The following is a 19,372-nucleotide window of genomic DNA, read 5'->3' on the forward strand; positions in this document are numbered from 1 at the left end:
TGAGGTTATGTCCGGATTATGTATGCACATCTCTCTAGGAGGGGCGTGTTGGGGTTCTCCTGAAGCACCCGGAGCGGTTCGGGAACTGCGGGTACCGGGCTCGGTGGATCCTGCGCGGTTCCCGGTGCCGTTCCCATTGCCGCTGCCGGTGCCCGCTCCCGTTGCTGTTCCTGTTCCCGGTGCCCGAGCTCGCCGGTGCCGTTCCCGTTCCCATTGCTGCTCCCGGTGGCGCTCCCGGTGCCAGCGGCGGCGCCATTGGATGTGCCAGGAGCAGGGAGGGGAGCGGCCGGCACCGCTCCAGCGCCCGGCGGGCTGCGGCGGGGAGGAGGAGGAGGAGGAGCGGGCTCAGGTGCAGGCAGTGATCGCACGGGGGGAGCGGGGAGGCAGCGGCAGCCGCTCCAGCCGCACCGCGGTACCAGCGCTGACTCTCTGACAAGTATTGGACATAGCGGATGCGTGTAGGTGAGAAAGCTTCTCTATTGCTTTAGCAGGGAATTGGAGAAACGAGTGGTTTTTGTACGTGCTCTGTTGCTTATAGACAAAGGGAGCGAATAGGCGGAAATATTCGGGGATATTATAAAATCTGAAAGGACTTTCTGTACAGCGTGGCGGTGCACGACAGGAAATTAACTCCAAAAAGAATGCTTTCTCTCAAAGTGCTGCGACAGAATTGAACATTTGGCTTTTCTAGTGTCTGAAATTCGTCCTGAAGACACGACAAGGACTATCAGAAACATCTGAGAGATCCTGGTACTTTTTAAAGAGACTTAAAGCAAATGCCAGCTGAATGACCTTGGAGATGATTTTATGTGGATTCATTAATTTTCACTGCTGGTCTTCTAGTCTCAGGAACTCTAGGATTAATGATGGTTTTAACGTTTTTGGGGCCTTTCAAAAAAACAAGATTGTATACATTTAATTACCTGCCTAATGATTCCTGAACTAATCAAGCATTTACCTAAAACTGAACACAGAAGATGCTTTTAATGTTTTCTGTCTCCATAGCTGTGAATAAAATGAACAAGGTAATGTTCTGCAAATAGAAGAACAATTTTTTAAGCAACTATTTATTATGCAGATCATCTAATAAATATAGAAACCTTAAACCCCTGAGAAGATGAAGCTGAGCAACAGAATAATGGAGTAGTAAACAATGGCAGCTTTTCTAGTCAAATCAGCATTTCATTAGCTTCCCAGCAGAATGCAGATGGAAGTTTCTGAGCTCGTTGTGTGGGGTTTTGTGAAATGATTCAGTTGTTGCTACAGAGGTGAGCAATATCATGGATATACCTATGAACTCCTGGGTGCTGATCCACTGTAGTAGATATGGCAGAGTTTCTAAAGATGATTCTTTTAAATTGCCATTGCTGAAATTAAATTCAAGAGTTTTTATTTTGTCTGTGGGGACACGGAATTATGATTCTGGCATTTGTAATTGTAATGGACTATAACTGTTTAAAGGAACTGTAAATATTGACATGAGCCTCCAAAATCTATTTTTAAATTATTTTCATTTTTAAATGAATAGATATGATCTTCCTCATTGTATGTGAGATGTATGTTTTCTTTCTTGGGAGCCAGAGGACAAATCTCCTTCATCCCCCCCACCTGTCTCCCTCTAAATAAAATTCATTATTCATACCCAAATAGTGGTGAGTCTATTGGAATTAACCTTGACAAAGATGTTTTCCTTACCTTTCCAATGAATAGCATGGGTAAGATAGAGTACCATCTTCTGAATCAAACAAGAAATGACAGCATTAGAGGATGAACTTTTTCCTTTAATCTCCAGTCAGTCTGTGATTTAAACTAAGATATAAAGATTATCTCCAGTAACTGCTGGTCCAGGAAACCTGAGCTGTACTGAGGTTCCTCCTTCCCTTCCTCTCCCCAGTATATTCCAAAGTAAACGACTTTCTCAGGAAAATAAGTCAGAGATTTCCCCCCCCTCCTTCCCTGGGAAATGAATGTGTCTCTTTTGTCAGTTTTTATTTCTGTTTGTTTTAGAAGTGCCTTGTGTTTGCTAAAGATGGGTCAAGAGCACTGGAGGAGCTGATCAGTGGCCTTTCTCTTTCTGGCTTTTGTTTTTCTTTTCTTTCTTTCTCTCTTTCTTTCTTTCGTTCTTTCCTTCAAGCCAAGGTGTGCCAGAGGTGATGCTGAGGAGGCATCAACAGCCATGGGACTCTAATCCTCTCCCATGTAAGCACTGGCAGTGTCTGCAAGGAGAGACCGTGAGGCGCTGAAGCAGAGTTTAGCTGCTGTTCAGCAGGTCACCTGCTCACTAAGGCTCAGATTGCACTGTTCCCTAAGCACAAAACATGAACCAGTCCCGATGGATTGAATGGAGGACTCTGAATATGAGCAGTAGTGTTATGAACATATCTGAGCACCTCTCCTGCCCTCTTGGATTTGGTCACTACAATGCAGTTGACATCTGTATCCTTGAGACAGTCGTTATTGTCTTGCTGACGTTTTTAATTATTGCGGGTAACTTAACTGTGATATTTGTTTTCCACTGTGCTCCACTCCTGCATCATTACACCACCAGCTACTTTATTCAGACCATGGCCTATGCTGATCTTTTTGTTGGAGTCAGCTGCTTGGTTCCTACTTTGTCACTGCTCCACTACTCAACAGGTGTCCACGAGTCCTTGACTTGTCAAGTTTTTGGATACATCATCTCTGTGCTCAAAAGCGTCTCTATGGCATGTCTTGCTTGCATCAGTGTGGATCGCTATCTCGCTATAACAAAGCCCCTCTCCTATAACCAACTGGTCACACCTTGTCGCTTGAGAATCTGCATCAGTCTCATCTGGATATACTCTTGCCTGATCTTCTTGCCTTCTTTTTTTGGTTGGGGAAAACCTGGTTACCACGGTGATATTTTTGAATGGTGTGCTACCTCCTGGCTAACTAATGCCTACTTTACTGGCTTTATTGTGTGCTTACTCTACGCTCCTGCTGCCTTTGTCATATGTTTCACCTATTTCCACATCTTTAAAATCTGCCGGCAGCACACCAAAGAGATCAGTGACCGCAGAGCTCGGTTTCCTAACCACGAGGGGGATGCTGCTGGGGAGGCTGGGCACAGCCCCGACCGCCGCTATGCCATGGTTCTGTTCCGGATAACCAGCGTCTTCTACGTGCTCTGGCTCCCTTATATCATATACTTTCTGCTGGAGAGCTCCAGGGTGTTGGAGAACCCAGCACTCTCCTTCCTAACTACGTGGCTTGCTATAAGCAATAGTTTCTGCAACTGTGTGATCTATAGCCTCTCCAACAGCGTTTTCAGGCTGGGACTGCGGAGACTGTCAGAGACAATATGTTCATCTTGTGTGTGTTTAAAAGACAGGGATGTACGGGACCCTAAGCCAAGGAAACGGGCTAATTCCTGCTCCATTTAAAGAAAACTGGTGCATGTAATCAAATGCTGAGTTTTGATAGTATTTGTGGTGTCTGGAAACTTGCCAGAGAGAAATGTTTACTTGAACAGCTTGCCGTGGTGTTAAGAGTGAATTTAAAAGGGATCCTGGTGGAAAAAGCAAAGGCAGCTGTAAGAAGGGTCACTGAACTCCTGTGAAATTGTCAGGAGAACAAGTCAAGAGAGATGATGAAGAAAGTCAGAAATAAAAATCTTTTAAAGGGCATGAAGTAACTAGCACATCAGAGGAGGTTCCTCATAAAACAAATTAGTTAGTTACTATCTTACATTGTCCCCCTCGTAGACAAGTTGTCTTTGTGTCAGAGTATACTGTAGCCTTCAGATTTTAATGCATTTAAGAGGAAGCAATCAACACCACAGTATGCAGCTATCAGTAAATTATATACTTGAGGACTGTAGTAGATACTGCAGGTAATAATCAGCTCTACCTTTGCTCACATATTGTACAATTTCAGTTGTACAAAAAATCTGCAGTGCATAAACCCTGCCCTGGGCATGATGACGCTTTGGGATAAACTGGCGCCTTGTGGTACAACTTACACAGAAGCTCTCCCTCTCATTTCCCCTTTCTTCCCATGCTGTGCATCCCTCTATTCCATTGTGTGCAGGTGAGTGAGTTTGAGAGCACCTGTGAGGTTACCTAAATTCCAAACCATTCTTTCTGTAGAAGGCAATGGCCCTCCCTGGCTGGCTGCAGCTGCCCATGTCCAATGATTTCCCCAGTTGTTCACTCTCTTGACCCATTTCAGTCAGCACACAGAGTCTGTGTAGTGTCCTTTAGGGTGTACTGAAGTTTTTCCTCACTGGTTCCACAGGTGCTCCTAATGCAGATATGATAATGGCACACAGCAGTGTGCAGCACTGCTTAGAAAATTAAAAATAACTGACCCTTTTCTTTGGGAAATCTAAAGAGCTTACTGTTGTAGCTGTCAGTCTGTTGTGTGAACCTCCACTTGCACATACTGTATTTTTTTAAGAGAAAACATAAATTGTGGTCTGTGCCTAATGTTTTCATAGCACATGGCGTAGGTCAATGCTACAGGATCAAAAAATTTACACTTGCTTTAAGATAAATACTTCTGTGCAGCTCTTTGTTAGACAAGTGTTCTCAGAGGAGGTAAACAGAACAGTTTGGTGTTAAATACAGGCTGAGAGCTTTGGTATGTCCTTTTGTACTGAACTGACTTTCAGGTTCACTGATGAAATCTTTTTGATTTTGCAAGGGCACACATAAGGTTTGTGTAATAAATTGCCAGGGGTTCAGATGCATGCCAATCAATACAATATTTAAATTATAACTTTGAACCAAATGTAATTTTCTTAGATGGTTATTGGCTTTTAAAAAAGGCCCAATTATTGATAATTGGTGTCTTTTAACACTGCACTATTATTCCTTCTTTCACCAAAATGCGTATGTAAAGATTGTGCCTATTACTTTTTGTAATGAAAGCTGACCACGTGTGCACACTTGTGGTTTGACTCTAGAGCTCCCTTGATACTGTACTCTTTGTTCTGTTGAGGTGGTTCTGAACCCCTATACATATTTTTTTTAACCTGTAAGAAAGTTGAAACAATGGAATAAAGTAGTATTATGTCAATCAAACTCAGCCTTGGCGTTAGTTCCCTGATGTTACACTCTGTTGTCTGGGAAAGTCCTTTTGGGTTAGGACTTGAGTGAACTATTTCAAATCCAAATGTCAAAGCTGCTTACTTGATGTCTAAAACGTTCATATTCTGGTTTCTGGCATTCTACATTTTCAAAGTAGATTCATTGAAACATTCCTTGAGCTGAGCTGTTGCTGACACTCAGCTCTCACAGGTATTTGGGAAAAATGAGTAGTGTCCTTTGCATGGATCTCATAATGCTCCATGTCTACAGGAATGTAATTGCTGCCTTCTTTTGCCAAGTTCATGTTTATTTCAGGAGGCTCTTTTGGCTCACTGCTGCTCTGTATGGTTGTGTAACCCCAACTCTTCCTATAAACATGACTTGGATTCGTTTAGTTTTGTCTTTTTTTTTATCGTTTTTTTCTAAGCGAGGCTTAGACAAGGAGCAACGAACTGTCTTATTTCTCACAATTCCCAGGGCTGGTTTCTTACCAGTAAAGTCGTTTTATATCTGTGCTCCCGAGCTGACCACTCAGAGCTTCTGATTTTCATTGGTGTTTCTGGTGACAGGTTTCTATGGGACCTCCTGGAATCTAAGGAAAGTTCTAGCAGGTGCTTAAAGTCAAACTGACATTTAGTGAGGCCAGGCTGTGGGCAGCAGATGTGTTGTGACTGTGATGCTGTAACTCCAGATGTGTCAAACACCTGAGCAAACTCGGTTGTGCCTTTGTTGAACCCTGTTTGTGTGACCTCAGCAAGTGCAGTTGATGTGCAGCTACTTCAAGGTTTATTGCCTGAAAATGGTGGGTCAGGGCTAGGGCTTGTCCTCAGGGGCTGTACCTCAAAGTTTGCTCACCCTGAGGGGCACAGTCAGCAATCTGTTCCTCTTTGCCATCATGTTTAGTGTGTGGAATTGTCAGGTGGAACCAGAGGTTGCCTTTTTCCTCAGGCTGTTCTTGGAGGGAGAGAATATGAGAGAAATCCAATACCCTGGAACCAGCTTGTAAGTTCCAAAGTTCTTCACCCTCTTTTAAGAGTTTTTTGGTTTGTTGAACACTGGCTTCATGTTGTTGGTGCAGGAACACTAATTTACTTCCCTGGACTCTGAATTTCAGCTGCTGTAAAGTCATATTTCACCCTATTATTTATTAGTCTCCCGGAATCTGTCAAATTAAATCCTTAGCAGATTTAAGTTGCTTTTCTTCTTTCTGTTTCCCAGGTGACAGGATTTGACCTGGTCAGTCACGTGAATCTTTCCATTTAATATGTGTGTTTCATTTTATGGTAGTGTTTTCTAAACTGATGATTTAAAATTTTTATTTGAGGGACATTTTATTACTGTTTACTAATGCTGTCTGAGGATTCCAGCTGGTGCCAAATTCTCTTCCAGAATTAGAAGGCTGGGCATTTTAATGGATTAAAAAAGTCACAGAAATTCCAGTCACCCAATCTGTCACTTTTGATTTTTGTTCTGCCATTATATAAAGCTGCATTTTCTTGTAGGAAAACTTAATTAAGCAATGGTGCCTTTAAAGCTGGTTCCCACTTCCATGTGCCTGAGGTTCTTTATGATTTATGAAATATCTGGTAAATAGGAGACCAGACACCAACTAAAGAAGTTGATGTGAAAATAATCATTGTTGATAAGACAGGTAATGAAAAGGAATGAGATGTAAAATACTAAACAAAAATAAAATGAAGTTATATGCCTGATAAACAAAATAAATATAAATATAGATACAAAAAACTCCTTTAGGCAGGTAGATGATGTTGTGCTGTTACATTTCTCTGGAATGCTTGTGTTTGCAGCATATCAGGGGCAATGTCAAGGTCAATTACCTTACCATTTTTGGAACCTCATGTCTGCAGCCTAAGGAAAAGTCAAAAAAACCTGTGTAATGGCAGCAAAACTACCAGAGAAGTATTTTTTCTTCACTAAATTCTATGTGCTCCCTTATTTTCTGGCTAAGTAAATTTCTTCTTAAAGTACTATTCTTTAACAGGAAAGAGAAATATAGTGATAAAAACCACATTTATATCTTTTAAAGTTTGCTTATTGTCTTATAGTAACAAATTATTTCCCTGTTGCTTCTTAAGAATCCATTTTATAATTATACCTGATAAAGTATGAGGTACTATGCAAGTTTTATTTTTGTGCTTCCTCTGTTGAAAAGTTGCTTTATTGACCAGCCTTTCACAGGTAGTAGTAAGACCTTTTAAAAATAGTGGGTTTACTGTTTTTTTGATTAATTTTTATTCATTAGTGTCTGACAATGAAATACCTTGAGTACACTTAGTTTTTACATTCAGCAAAAGCAGTAAAATGTCCTTTTATGAGTAAATGAACTTAGCAGTCAATATTAGAAATCAAGATTTAATGATGAGTTATTTCAATAGCTATTCCATTTCAACGTGGAGCCATTTTCTCTTTCCATATTACAGCACATAAATATACAGATTCTTTCTTTTTAAGAGTTGGTGTTGGGATGCTGGGGATCTGCATCTCTGAGGCCAAGCTCTGCTGTTTCCAGGGTGGGAATATCCCTTCAGCAGCTTTCCAGCTCAGTTACAGCACGCTGGGCAGCACCAGGGTCTGGAGCTGAGTGTGCCAGGGGGCAGTGCCAGGGTTTCAGCAGGCTGGTGTTGTGAGAATGTCAGAATGTCACTGAAGGTGGCAGTGGCCTCCCCAGCCATCCGCCAGGACCAGCTGATTTGCAGATCTTCCACTTTTATTGTCCATGTCACCAAAACGAGGAGTTTAAGGCTTTGACTCTCCCCTGCCCCCTGTTCCCTCTGGCTCTTTTACTTATGGATGCATCTTTCTACTGAAGAGCTGAATTGGATTGATTTTGTTGGGGTTTTTTCACTGCAAATTTTCATGTATGTCATTTGAGTGGCCAAACCAAACACTGCTTTGTTAACTAGGTGCCAATTAATTAGCAGACCTTTCCAGAAATGGCAGCATCACTGAGATGGTGTTTTCCTGTCTTTTGCAGAGTTGCCTAGAACATTGCTTAAAGGAAGCACTTTCCAAAGATTACATGTTTTTCGCTAAACCAAATATATAATTCAAGTAAACCTGATTTTCCCCCATTTTACATAGACATATACAATTTTTTCTATGTACTGAATTTATACATAGATCTCAGCGTTTTTAACCAAAGCTTACGCCATTATTGTTGATGGCATGAAAGCAATGTATAAGGGTATTTAAGAGGGGCTTCCTACACATGTTTTTTTCTAATCATTCTGTAAAGAAATTATTCTTTTCCCCATCTGGTATTAGGACAATCTCCTGAGCTCCATGAGCTGTAAGTGCTAAGGGAGTGGGATGTAAATGGAGAAGAAGCTGTTAATGGCTCCATGCCCCAGCGCAGCCCTGGGAAAATACTGAAAACCCCTCATTTTTACATCCAGAATTTCTTTAGGCTCCTCCTTTGTGCAAGTACTGTGAAAGGTAGGATGAATCTAAGGAAACCTTAGTGCTTTTAGCTGCACTGATGGGTGGATAGGAAAAGTAATTTCAGGCAGTAAAATCTTTGGGACTTTATCCCAGTCTTCCACTGCCTGCTGCCAGCCTTAACCCTCTGGAGCAGACTGTGACAGCAGGGCTGCAGGGAGTAATTTTAAACACCATGTGACTCTGTCTGGACAAAAAATAAAGGTGACTGGGAGCAAAATGAAACTTCTCTAAGTGCAGTGATTACCAGGGAAAAGAGTTTCTTTTTTTGTGTGTGATGTTCATCCCTGCCTCAAAGCTCACAATCTAAAATTGACAGCTGGCAGTGTTAGAAAAAGAGACAAACACCAAGCTTTTGAGAAGGGGAAGCTCAGAGATGTGAGTGTCCTCATCTGAGGGCACTTCTGCAACTTGACAGCATTATTCTTTGTTTCCTTTGAATGAAATGTCTCTTTTTTCCTTCTTCTATATATTATTTCAGTAAGCACAAATTCTTGTCATCGTGGAAAAAGTCCATTTTTTGAGATTTTAAATGAGGGACAGGGTAGTGGGTTGGGCAAGTATAACAGAGGGTCCCAAGTTACTTGTGAAAACATGTTCTACTTCAAATTTCATACACTTTAGGCAGGAAAATCTTCAAATACCTGTCCCAGGTGAGGGTTTCCAGTCCTTGTATCATCTCTCCAGCATTGTTTATGCTTGTGCAGGTATTATGGAGAAGTCCTTCTTCTGAAGCAACTAAATTTAGAATTGTAAATGGACAAATGATGTTTTCTGTGATAGATTTCTGTGTTCTGCTTTAGGAAAGTCACTGGCTGAATTTCCTCATGGCTCAGCTGTTTGGGGTCATTAGCAGCTCTGCACAAACCCAATTTTGGGTACTGGTGTGTGGGGCTGAACTTATGCATGTGCCTATCATCCCCTACAGAGGGGGTGAGAGACAGATGGAGGCAATAATGCCTTAAACTGCCTCAGCAAGACTTTTTTAGAGCTGTGGTTATCTGGGTTCTTAATGGTACGGAAATTTGTTGTAATTAACTTAGAGAGATCTATATGCTGTGAGTAATGAGTTGTTATCAGGTCAAGAACAGAGTAATGTGGTTTTCATCTGTGTCCTCAACATGCCAAAAGGATCTTCATATGGAGAACTTTATTGTAATCAGGTAGATTTTCAAGCACTGCATTTTTTATTGGGAGTTTTAATGCCACTGTATGTACATAAGGACTGTAAGTAGTCATATAAGGCAAGGTTCCAGTGGCAGCTTTTCCTGCATTTCAGGGGCTTTGGGGACCATTTGTGGCTCAGGCTGGATAAGTTGTAAGCATGTGCTGAAATTACCAAAGCTAAGCTGGCAAACACAGGCTGTAAATACAGGGTGTTTATCCAAAACTGCTTTCCCTGTAATACTGGATATTTGATATTGTTCAGGCAATTATCTCATGCTGCCTTACAGAAAAGAAAGAAATCTAACACATGTAAGCAAAGCTACATGCTGACATAATGAAATTATGTTCAAGGTTTTTGATTTTTCAACTCAGGACTCCCATATTTTCTGTGATCTCTTACTTTGGGAGCTTCTAACCAATTCATTATTTCCATTTTCTGGCTGTGCTTTACTTGATCTCTGGCTTTTGAATTTTGGAAGTTCAGTTTTAAATTTGAGTTTTCAATCCAGTTTTGCTGGTTTGTAGCTGTGTTCTTCACTTGACTTGTGCAAAAACATTTTTGGAGTATTGGAAAGGTCATGTCCTTGAAGGGAACTGCATCCAGTCTGAGATGTACTCAGGCTGCATTTCATTGTGTCTGAAAGAAGGATTGCTGTACCTTGTTCACCACATTTCAGGTGTCTTGGCAAGAGCATCAGTGACAGATAAGTTCTCCTGTTGGGCTGAAACATTTGCCTCTGATTGTGTTTGTAAATGTTGCTAACTAAAGAAGTTCTATTTTGCTGGTGAATCAGTATTTTGGATGGGGTTTATGGAGATAATTTATCTGTCTGTTGTATTTCCTCTGGTTCTAATGGTGGAACAGGAAGGTTATTGCTTAAATGCTGCTGGAAGTTTTGTCCACTTCCCCCCTTTTTTTGGGAAAAGTATGTCTGTGATGGTTGGTCATTGATACAATTGGACTTCAGTGATCATCTTATTTTTATTAAATTTGTTGCATTAGTAATGGCTGTAATTTGAAAATAAAAATCATAACAAAGTACTTTTGTAATAACGGTAGTGATTTTGTTTAAAAATAAATTGTATCAAGATGAAAACTCTTTACAATGGTATAGAGACATTTGAAATGTGTTGTATGTGAAGAATACCTGCTGATAATTTGTTTTGGGAAAGATTTGGATTCCCACGGGCAGATGAAATTCAAGAGATTAAATGTAAATATTAATTCTGAAGAAAAGCAGGTCTTGCTTTTCATACAATGACAAATGAATTGAATCTGCTTTCTGTCAGGCAATTTTGGGTTTCTGTACATGACCTTATAGAAATGGTAGTTTAAGGAGCCATGGCTTACCAAAAAGTGTTGAGATATTAGTAATTATAAAAATAATAATAGTATTATTGGAAATCATCTCCACCATCACCATGATGTGCCTAGACCTTGAACCCCAGCTGTGACTAGTCCATGGTAGCACAGCTGCAAGGAATTCTGAGGAATGGCAAAGGGAGAGTTAGTCTCTAGGATTTCCAGCTTAGAAAAGAGGATTAAGGTACAGGGGAGTATGAGAAATCTGGGAGGCTGGGATTGTCCTGGGGGAGAACTCTGTATAATTGCTCACTGTTTCAAAAAAACCCAAACAACCAAAACAAAAAAAAAAAAAAAAGAAAGAAAGTAGCACTATGAAAACAAACTGTGTGTATAGTGAATCATGGGCTGCATTGACCAAAAATTCTCTGGGTGGTAAAGGCTGAAGTGGGTTAAAAATTCAGAGGCTTTAGGGAAGAGTGTGTCTTTGTGTGTGTAAGGTGGCAGTGGGGGAAGTGTCACTATCATCAACTGTCTCCAACTTTTCCTGCTACAGAAACAAAATACCTTTTGGAAAAGCACCAACAAAGCAGTTATGAAGGGGACTGTATTGCTAGTTCAGAGATCAAGTATTTAGGGATATACTTAAAATAAATATATATATAGTAGGTTCGAGCCAAGCTATTTTATAGGCAGTCATGGCAGAGAGTGCTTTTGAACCCCATGTAAATAGCAGGGTTTTTTAGAAGCCAAAGGGATGCTGCACAAGCAGGGTTGCTGACCCTCCACGGGGTAAGTTGAGTGCCACAACCAGTCTGCAGATGGTTCAGCAGAAATCCAACGAGTCCTTCCCTTCATCATGCCACTGGCAAATCAAACCTGCAGGATAGAAGAAAAGGCAGGGATTGAAGTGTTGTATTCAAGAAAAAATTTAAAAATCCTTGGTAAAATCTCTTTGCACTGACAGCCTGTTGTGGGTGACCTCACATAGTTTACAGTTCCCAACAAATAACTGGTATTTTCTCAAGTATTCCTGCAGTCCCCAAAGTTAATAATGAAGAACAGCTAAGATGAGGCAAGTACCCTAATGAGCCATGATGAGGATCCCATCCAGCAGCACTGTTCCACTCCTAATCAGCAAAATGTTATCTGTTTTCTGAAATGATGTGTTATCTACCAAGAAATAAAACCAAACTAGATCTGGAAAGAACTGTCACTGATATATTTATAGAATTGGAAATAGCTCTGCCTGTCAGCAAATCTCCAAAACTATATATCCATGTTAGTTTTTTAGAGAGGAAGGCTGTTCCGTCTTACTTTTTCATTTTAAAATGGATCGGTTAACATAGTTTTGCCCCTAATGACATTTTCTCTTTTGCTTTTAAAGCCAGTATTGAAAGTTATGTTCTTTGAATAAAATGTGATTTTATTTTATTTTATTTTACTCTTGGTCCATCCTTTGGTTTACTTGAGTGCCTAAATCATGAAGTGGATTCTCTATGCTCCAATTTGTTTTCCTGTTTTGCAGCTCCATGTACTCCTGCACCTTCAGGATAGCTTGAATTGCTCTTCTTCATGTTGTGGAAAAGACGGGAAAATGTCAGACAAAATTGCAGTTTTGGATGTCAGTGTTTAAGTTATTTTGATGACTGAGTTTGTCTTTTTCATTTTCATAGAGTACAATTTCTCATCGTGCTTGCAGAAGCCTGAGTATTTTTGTTTATTTCTTACAGTGTAATTACTATTTGAAAAGAAAAGTGCTTGTACAGAAAATCTTGATTCAGGTGGATATTTGGATTATACTGTAGGGTTTTTTTCTGTTACAGTTCTGGAAATATTGTTGTCACTGCCAGTTTAAAGTACTGAAAAAGGAAGGTGTGGGCACTGGCAGGCATTTCTAATATGTCTCCTAACAATGTTTGCAGTCTATAAGTCATCAAAACCTGGCAATATTTTTATCCAAAAGCGTTTCTGCAGCTTTTAAGTATAATTGTGTGTTAGTGTTGCCAGTTATGTACATTTTTATAGAAATCAAACCTATCACAGGTGAATATAACTCAGTTATAGTCACCCTTCATTCCTGCTGCAAGAAAATTCCCATTCCCTCAGGGAAACCTTGGAATTTTAAGGAACTTGCACTCAGTTTTGCATATTCAGCCTAACAGTGATATGGCAAGCCCTAAACTGATTTTTTTTCTGCCACTACACCCGTGACTCACTGGATCTCCTTCCCAGCAGCCTGGAGTGGAGCAGGAGCATTGCTAATGAAACAAATGTGCATCTGTGTTTGTGCACTCAGCTGGAGACAATATGTTAACATATGTACCAAAAATCCCATTTCTCATCTCTGTTAAAAAATGCTGCTAAAAAATCATAGACTGTGAAAGAGGAAAGGGAGAGAGCACTTAGCTCTAGTTTGCTACATTTCACTTCACATTTTCTGTCTATTTTTGCAATGAGCAAATTGACAGGCAGGATTTGAAAACAGCTTTAATTTTTTGTGCATATAAAAATGCTAGTTCTGGGAATATTATTCTGTAGTATTTCACATTAGTAAAAAAAAAACAAAACACCTTTAAAAATAGAGATTGTTCTGTGTAAACACAAAGCAGCTCAAATATCCTCAAGTTATACTTTTAAAAACTTTGTAGCTCTACTTTGTATCTCCAAAGAGTTTGGCTAAATTTTGTTTTAGTTTCTTTGTTGAGTCTTCCCCCTCCCACCAAATTGCATTGCTTCGATTTTTTAAAATTTAACGAGATACTGCCATTTTTCCTTGGAGTGAAATATGATCATATGAAAGGCATTAAACCATTCCATGACTGGATGAAAGATTCAGGATTCAATCTCACTTTTGTTGCTATCATCAGTTACTGTCCAGTTTGTCTGATGGACCATTTGAAAATTCAGAATTAGAGTTGAAATCTCAACTGCTATAGGGAGTATGTAGGGCACTTCTTATGAAAAACCTTCTTTTCTATGAGACTATAATCTTAAAACCAGAAAACTGTTCTGTAACTCTTTTATGGTGTGTAGAACTTTTGTTAGATATTTGTTTCCTTGGCTGTTGCTGCAAGAAGCCTTTTTTCATCCTGTGAGAACTTTGTGCATAACAGAAGGTTGTTGGCCACACTTCAGTTTATTATTCTTCTGTCTTAATTGTCCACAACAAAATAACCTCATGCATTTAAATCAAGTTCAGGTTGTGGCTTTTGCTGTTAGACCTGGACAGAATGATTTCTCTTGATTGAGTCTCCTTACTTCTTTTGGTTCTTTGCAGCAGCATCTCTGGCAGTGTTTGAGTTGACCTGCTTTCTTATTAATCATTTCCTTTCAAAATTAGGGCAATATTAGCATACATTGTGCTATATTTAGATTCCATTCTTCTTGGAGTTTGATGAATTCACAGTTAGTTTTAGAATAGAATTCAATATTTTGTGTCGTGGAATTGGATCCTGATTTGATAACTTCAAGTTTTTAGGCCCGGTTCAGAAGATTGGTAGCATAATCTTTGCTCTGAACCCTAATAAAGTTATATGTTCATAATATTTATAATTATTTTCTTTTTAACATATAGAAAAATGACACAAACCTAGACCCAGTTGTTTACTTCTCCTAACAGAGAAGTAGTTTTGATAAATCAGCATGATTGAAAACTTGCTTTCAACACTGATAGAAAGGGCACTTTCCTTCTTTTTGGTTTTGGTTTGATCTCTTGTTTTTAGAACAAGAATTATTGTTCAAATATGTAATGAAATGCTGTAAAAATGGGCAATATTCCATTCACACTCATTTCATTGTTAGTTAAGTAAGTCACAGGAGGTAAGTATAGGATATAGGTATGGTATATATAAGTGTACTTATCTATACCTATTTATATATATATGTGTATATATATGTGTGTGTGTGTATGTGTATATATAGGTATAGGTAAGTATATGTAAGTGTATAGGAAAACGCACAAATCCATTCTGAGCTAGGGTGAAGGAGAATGTCCTTCCTCCTCAGGCTGTCACATGCAGAGATCCCATCTGGGAGCATGGAATGGGCTCCAGATTGGGATTGGAACTCATCCAGTAGCTGTAACCAACACCTTGGAGCAAACAGAACAAAGCACAACCAGAGCAATCCTTTCACCAGCACTCACCCCTCCAATGACAAAAAGGATTTTAATCAGTGGTACTGCAAAGCATTCATTTCCCTTCACTCAGTGTGGGAAGGTGTAAGTTTGAACTGTGGTCACAATATTTTGCCTAAAACCTTTGCCTTATTTGTGAGGATGTTTCTTTGTGTTATCAAATATTGGCTTCTGGAGCTGTTGTTTTTTACACTTCTGATTAGCTAATTTATTCCTCTCAGTAGGGCAGAGCATGAAAGAAAAGAGAAGCCAGCTTACTTATATTCACCTTTACTAGGTTTAATTTCTATAATTTTCTCTTTTTTTCTATGAAAATAATTTATTTTGACCTGTGAAGGGGAAAATTACCTAGAAATGCTTGTTGCTTTTTTAATTCCTTAATTTTCTTACTAAAAATTACTTGGGGAAAAAAAAAAAAAGATGGGGTTTTTTTGTAGTTTCAAACCACTTTTTCTACTTCGTTGTGCATTATTACTTTTATCTTGAAGAAAATACCTGATGACCTAAATTTGATCTGTTCTGGCACTTTCTCAGTCTCTAAGCTTATATTCTCTTTATATTGTTTAAACTTCAGCTAATATTTTTTCATCTTTCAGGAATAAATTCTCCATCCTGTAATATACCTAAGATAAATCCACCTTCCTCCCTGCCTCCCATTTATTAAGCTATGACCAAAACTTTATGACCAAAAGCTGATCCAGATGGGTTCTAACCAATTTTGCACTTCTTAATGGTCCTTTTTTGCCTCTCAGAGTTTCCCTGTTCCTGGCACATCAGTAACCACACTGCTCCTCTACCAAGCCTCAGTATTGGAAGGCAGATACCCACAGGGAAAGATCTTCAAATTTAAAGGTTATTCTCAAATGGCTGTGAGAGTGGCAATAAATAATCAAGAATAGCTAGGGCTTTTGGAGACAAAAATTGTATTTCACGGCTTTTAGAGCTTTGGATATTGTGAACTTTTTTGAGGTGCTGCAGAGATAGAACAGCACTTGGATATCTGGGGATTTAAAGTAAAATTCTCAAACACTCACTTGAAGCTCCTAAATAGACCTGGCCTGATTTTTCAGGATTGCTGAGCAACCCAAACTCTCATACAGGTGACTCAGCAACTGTAGATTTTGTACTAAAACAAGTAAATAATCTTCACAGATAGTAAACTTACTGAGGTCTGAAATTTGATTATTTTCTAACTCATATTTTACATGAAGATTGTTTTTTTAGCCAAGAGAGGGATTACAGTTATTTAACCTAAATTCACTTTCTGATTGTTATGTTGTCTCCCTGGAGCTGATGTTTACACTACTGACAGGAACCCTGTTATTAGCTAAATGTAATGGGTTGTTTTCATTCCTCCTATTTTTAATTCATTTATATATATATTTTTTAATTTTTTTTTTTTTGTCATTCTTCTCTTTTTCTGATTCTCCCTTTTCCATGTAGTTGCAGCCAGGTTTTGTCAGGCTTTTTGAGCAAGCAGTGCTCCATGTTGTCCTGAGAGCATTGTGGGTGGAAGCAAAATGAGTGGAAGTGAGGAAGAGCTGTTGGAAGAGGGGACTGAAACTGATGGAAGTTTGAATTCTTTTCAAAGGTGTGTTTAGGTGGTTCCTCCTAACAACAAGGTGTCAAATAGCACATTTTCTACTTTTTAGTATAAATTCGAAACTGCAAGTCTCTATGCCATGAACAATTAATATAAAGCAGTTACAAATCAAGAAGGATTTTGGTCAACAAAAACTATTTCCAAGACTCAGAGTTCTACTCCAAAAGAGAGATTTTAACTGGGTTAAAGGTTGAACAATATGAGGGTGAATGAAATCAGGTGAAACAAATACTGGAACCTTTGTTTGCTATTGCTGGTGCAGTGGTGGTACCCATTGCACCCTCATGGAGAGCTTGGTCTTGCTGGGCTGAGTTTTCATTACACTTATTTTTTTAGGTTGCTCCTAATTATTTTTTAATTTATTTTTTAAGTTGTGCTCCTAATCTCAGCAGTCCCACTTTGTCCAGTTTCCAGGATGGGTGACTTATGCTGCTCTTCATCTATTAGATATGAGATTGGTATAAGAAAGAAAACAGGAGGTAACAAGTGGGTGGGAATAAATCACAATTCTGCTCTGTTGGAATAGACAGCAATTTTTCTCTTCCTTCCATCATCCAGTAAAGATTTCTTTTTAACTTCTTGTTAATGTCAAGAAGCAGAAAACATCCATTCTTTCACTGTTTTGTTTTTTTTTTCCAATTCCACTGTTTATGGAACAAAACAGTTCTGTTAGAAATAAGAGTTTCTTAGAAGTCGGTACTGTTACATTTGTATGTGCTGTCTTGATTTGAGCAATCATAGCTAAAACAGGGTTAGAAAAGCATCAGCTGAAAAACAGTGTTTGGGAACACCTTGTTTGCTCAGTCTCTGGGAACTCTTGATGTGAGGCAAGACTGCACCAGAGTGATCAGCAGCTTATCTATGGAATGAACAATGTCTTTAGTGGGCCAGGTATGTCAATTCATTGAGATTAATAATTCATTTTTAAAAAAAATTAAGTTTTTGAACTCCATTTCTCAATGTTGTCCCCAACAATCACACAATTACAAGCTTTTATGGGACTGTGTGAAGAAAGGCTTTGCTAGAATAGTTAATTTTCCTGGCTTGTGGGAGCAGGATAAGAGGACACAGCCTCAAGCTGAGCCAGGAGAGTTTCAGGTTGGACATCAGAAGGAATTTCTTCATGGGAACAATGCTCAAGCATTGGAAGGGACTGCCCAGGGAGGTGCTGGAGTGGAGCTGTTCAAGGAACAGCTGAACGTGGCACTCAGTGCTCTGGGCTGGTTGACAAAGTGGGACTGGGTCATAGGTTGTGCTCAATGATCCTGGAAGTCTTTTCCAACCTAATTGGTTCTATAATTCTGTGAAACTGAAAGCCTGGGAGAGGATTTCTCAGGAAGGCTGTCAGAGTGTTTCTCAGGATAACCAGACAGGCTGATTTTCTGAGTTTGGAAATTTTCTGCCTTAAAGTGTGAAGAAAACTTCTGCTTCTGATGAGGCTGCATTTTCTACATATCAACCCCAAAAATACCTTGCAACAAAAAACAGTATGAAAAATCTTACACTGACATTACTGGCAAGTTTTCCCCATAAAAATAATCTGAAGAATCAGAAGAGTGATGTGAAAACACTTATCCTGGGGAGTCAGCATGCTTCAGAATGGGCCTCTGTAAATTATGTGCAAAGCAGGAAAGCATTCAGCAATTCCTTTTGTTACAGCCAGTGTTCTAAAATCTGAGGGATGCTGCAGCCTCTGGCAGAGGTCACTGATGCTCTGTCTGAACTGTGTCATTCTGGTACCATTAAAAAAGAAATACTCTACAGTGAAAAATGAAATTTTTGATACCAACTTAACCACGCTTCTCAGGCTGCCAGGTACAGTTAGTTGTCCATGTTGATGGCATTTCCAGATGAATAAGAGGATGTGAATAATATCCAAGCTATATGGTCAGGACCGTAAAATTCTAGTTAGAGTCTAGGTTGTTAGTGCAGGAAACACTGGTTCACACTCCATATAGCTTTCTAAAGCCTGAGTAAAATAGCAGGATAATTCTAATACTTACATGGATGTGCTATGCAGGCTTAAATCAGTGTTTATGGGATTGTTGTAGCATTGCATATGGGAAGATTAAATGAGCAATAAATCGTACTGGTAGTGCATTTATGGAGAGTGTGGAAGGGGATGAATTACTGACTGTAAATAAATGTAAGGCTTTGAAGCACTGTTTGCAGTGTAACTCATGATGCTTTATTTAAAATAGGGAGCTGAGAAAAAATATTATTACTGTGAATAGATACTTTAGTGATTGCTGTAGTGCTGTTCCCCAGGTGCCTCATGTTGCACATGATGCCAATTATTGTTGATTATCATGTGCATTTTACTGTCTTCTGTCCAGGTTTAGATGCTGGAGGTCTTTGTCCTCCCCAAAAGAACAACTAAGTATTTGAAGTTAGCAAGGAAAGAGCAGAATTATTTTGTTTTAATGATGAACAAAACACAGCTGACCCCAAAAGTAACAAAAAAGAAGGTACAAAGCTATGGTCAGGGGCGTAATTGTGGTTCCCTTTGTGAAGGAAATTGTGCTGTATGTTTCTACATGAGAATTATTTTCAATCTTGGAGAAACAAGGAAAGCGAACAACAAAGAAGAAATTGATGCAAGAACAACTTGCTCAGCCTTACCTAAATATCAAGCAGAAGTGTGTCAACCA

At 39.3% G+C, this 19,372-nt stretch overlaps 2 protein-coding genes across 6 annotated transcripts in view; both read left to right on the forward strand.

The window, feature by feature from the left end:
• The window catches only part of RABGAP1L (RAB GTPase activating protein 1 like), a 229,200-nt gene that overhangs the window by 72,104 nt on the left and 137,724 nt on the right, over nucleotides 1–19,372 (forward strand). Inside the window, exon 1 of one of the 4 annotated variants that reach the window (XM_074546322.1) lies at nucleotides 327–462. The exons of the other annotated variants lie outside the window; for them this stretch is intronic. The gene's annotated coding sequence lies outside the window, so the exon portion shown is untranslated. Of the gene's footprint in view, nucleotides 1–326; nucleotides 463–19,372 lie in introns of those variants that run through there. 4 annotated transcript variants of the gene reach the window in all.
• GPR52 (G protein-coupled receptor 52) lies at nucleotides 339–11,346 on the forward strand. 2 transcript variants are annotated; one of them, XM_026795366.2, is made up of 2 exons: nucleotides 339–462; nucleotides 2,135–11,346. In XM_026795366.2, exon 2 carries the CDS (start codon nucleotides 2,319–2,321, stop codon nucleotides 3,402–3,404), a length of 1,086 nt encoding a protein of 361 aa, XP_026651167.1. In that variant the 5' UTR covers nucleotides 339–462; nucleotides 2,135–2,318; the 3' UTR covers nucleotides 3,405–11,346. The 2 variants fall into 2 exon arrangements, with proteins under 2 accessions (XP_026651167.1, XP_074402430.1); XM_074546329.1 differs by having other exon boundaries at nucleotides 461–1,268.

Source organism: Zonotrichia albicollis, chromosome 8, assembly GCF_047830755.1.
Source record: "Zonotrichia albicollis isolate bZonAlb1 chromosome 8, bZonAlb1.hap1, whole genome shotgun sequence".
Classification (NCBI taxonomy): Eukaryota; Metazoa; Chordata; class Aves; order Passeriformes; family Passerellidae; genus Zonotrichia; species Zonotrichia albicollis.

Excerpts from the sequence above, each read along its gene's own strand:
- GPR52 (XM_026795366.2), top strand. The coding sequence starts at position 2,319 with ATGAACCAGTCCCGATGGATTGAATGGAGGACTCTGAATATGAGCAGT.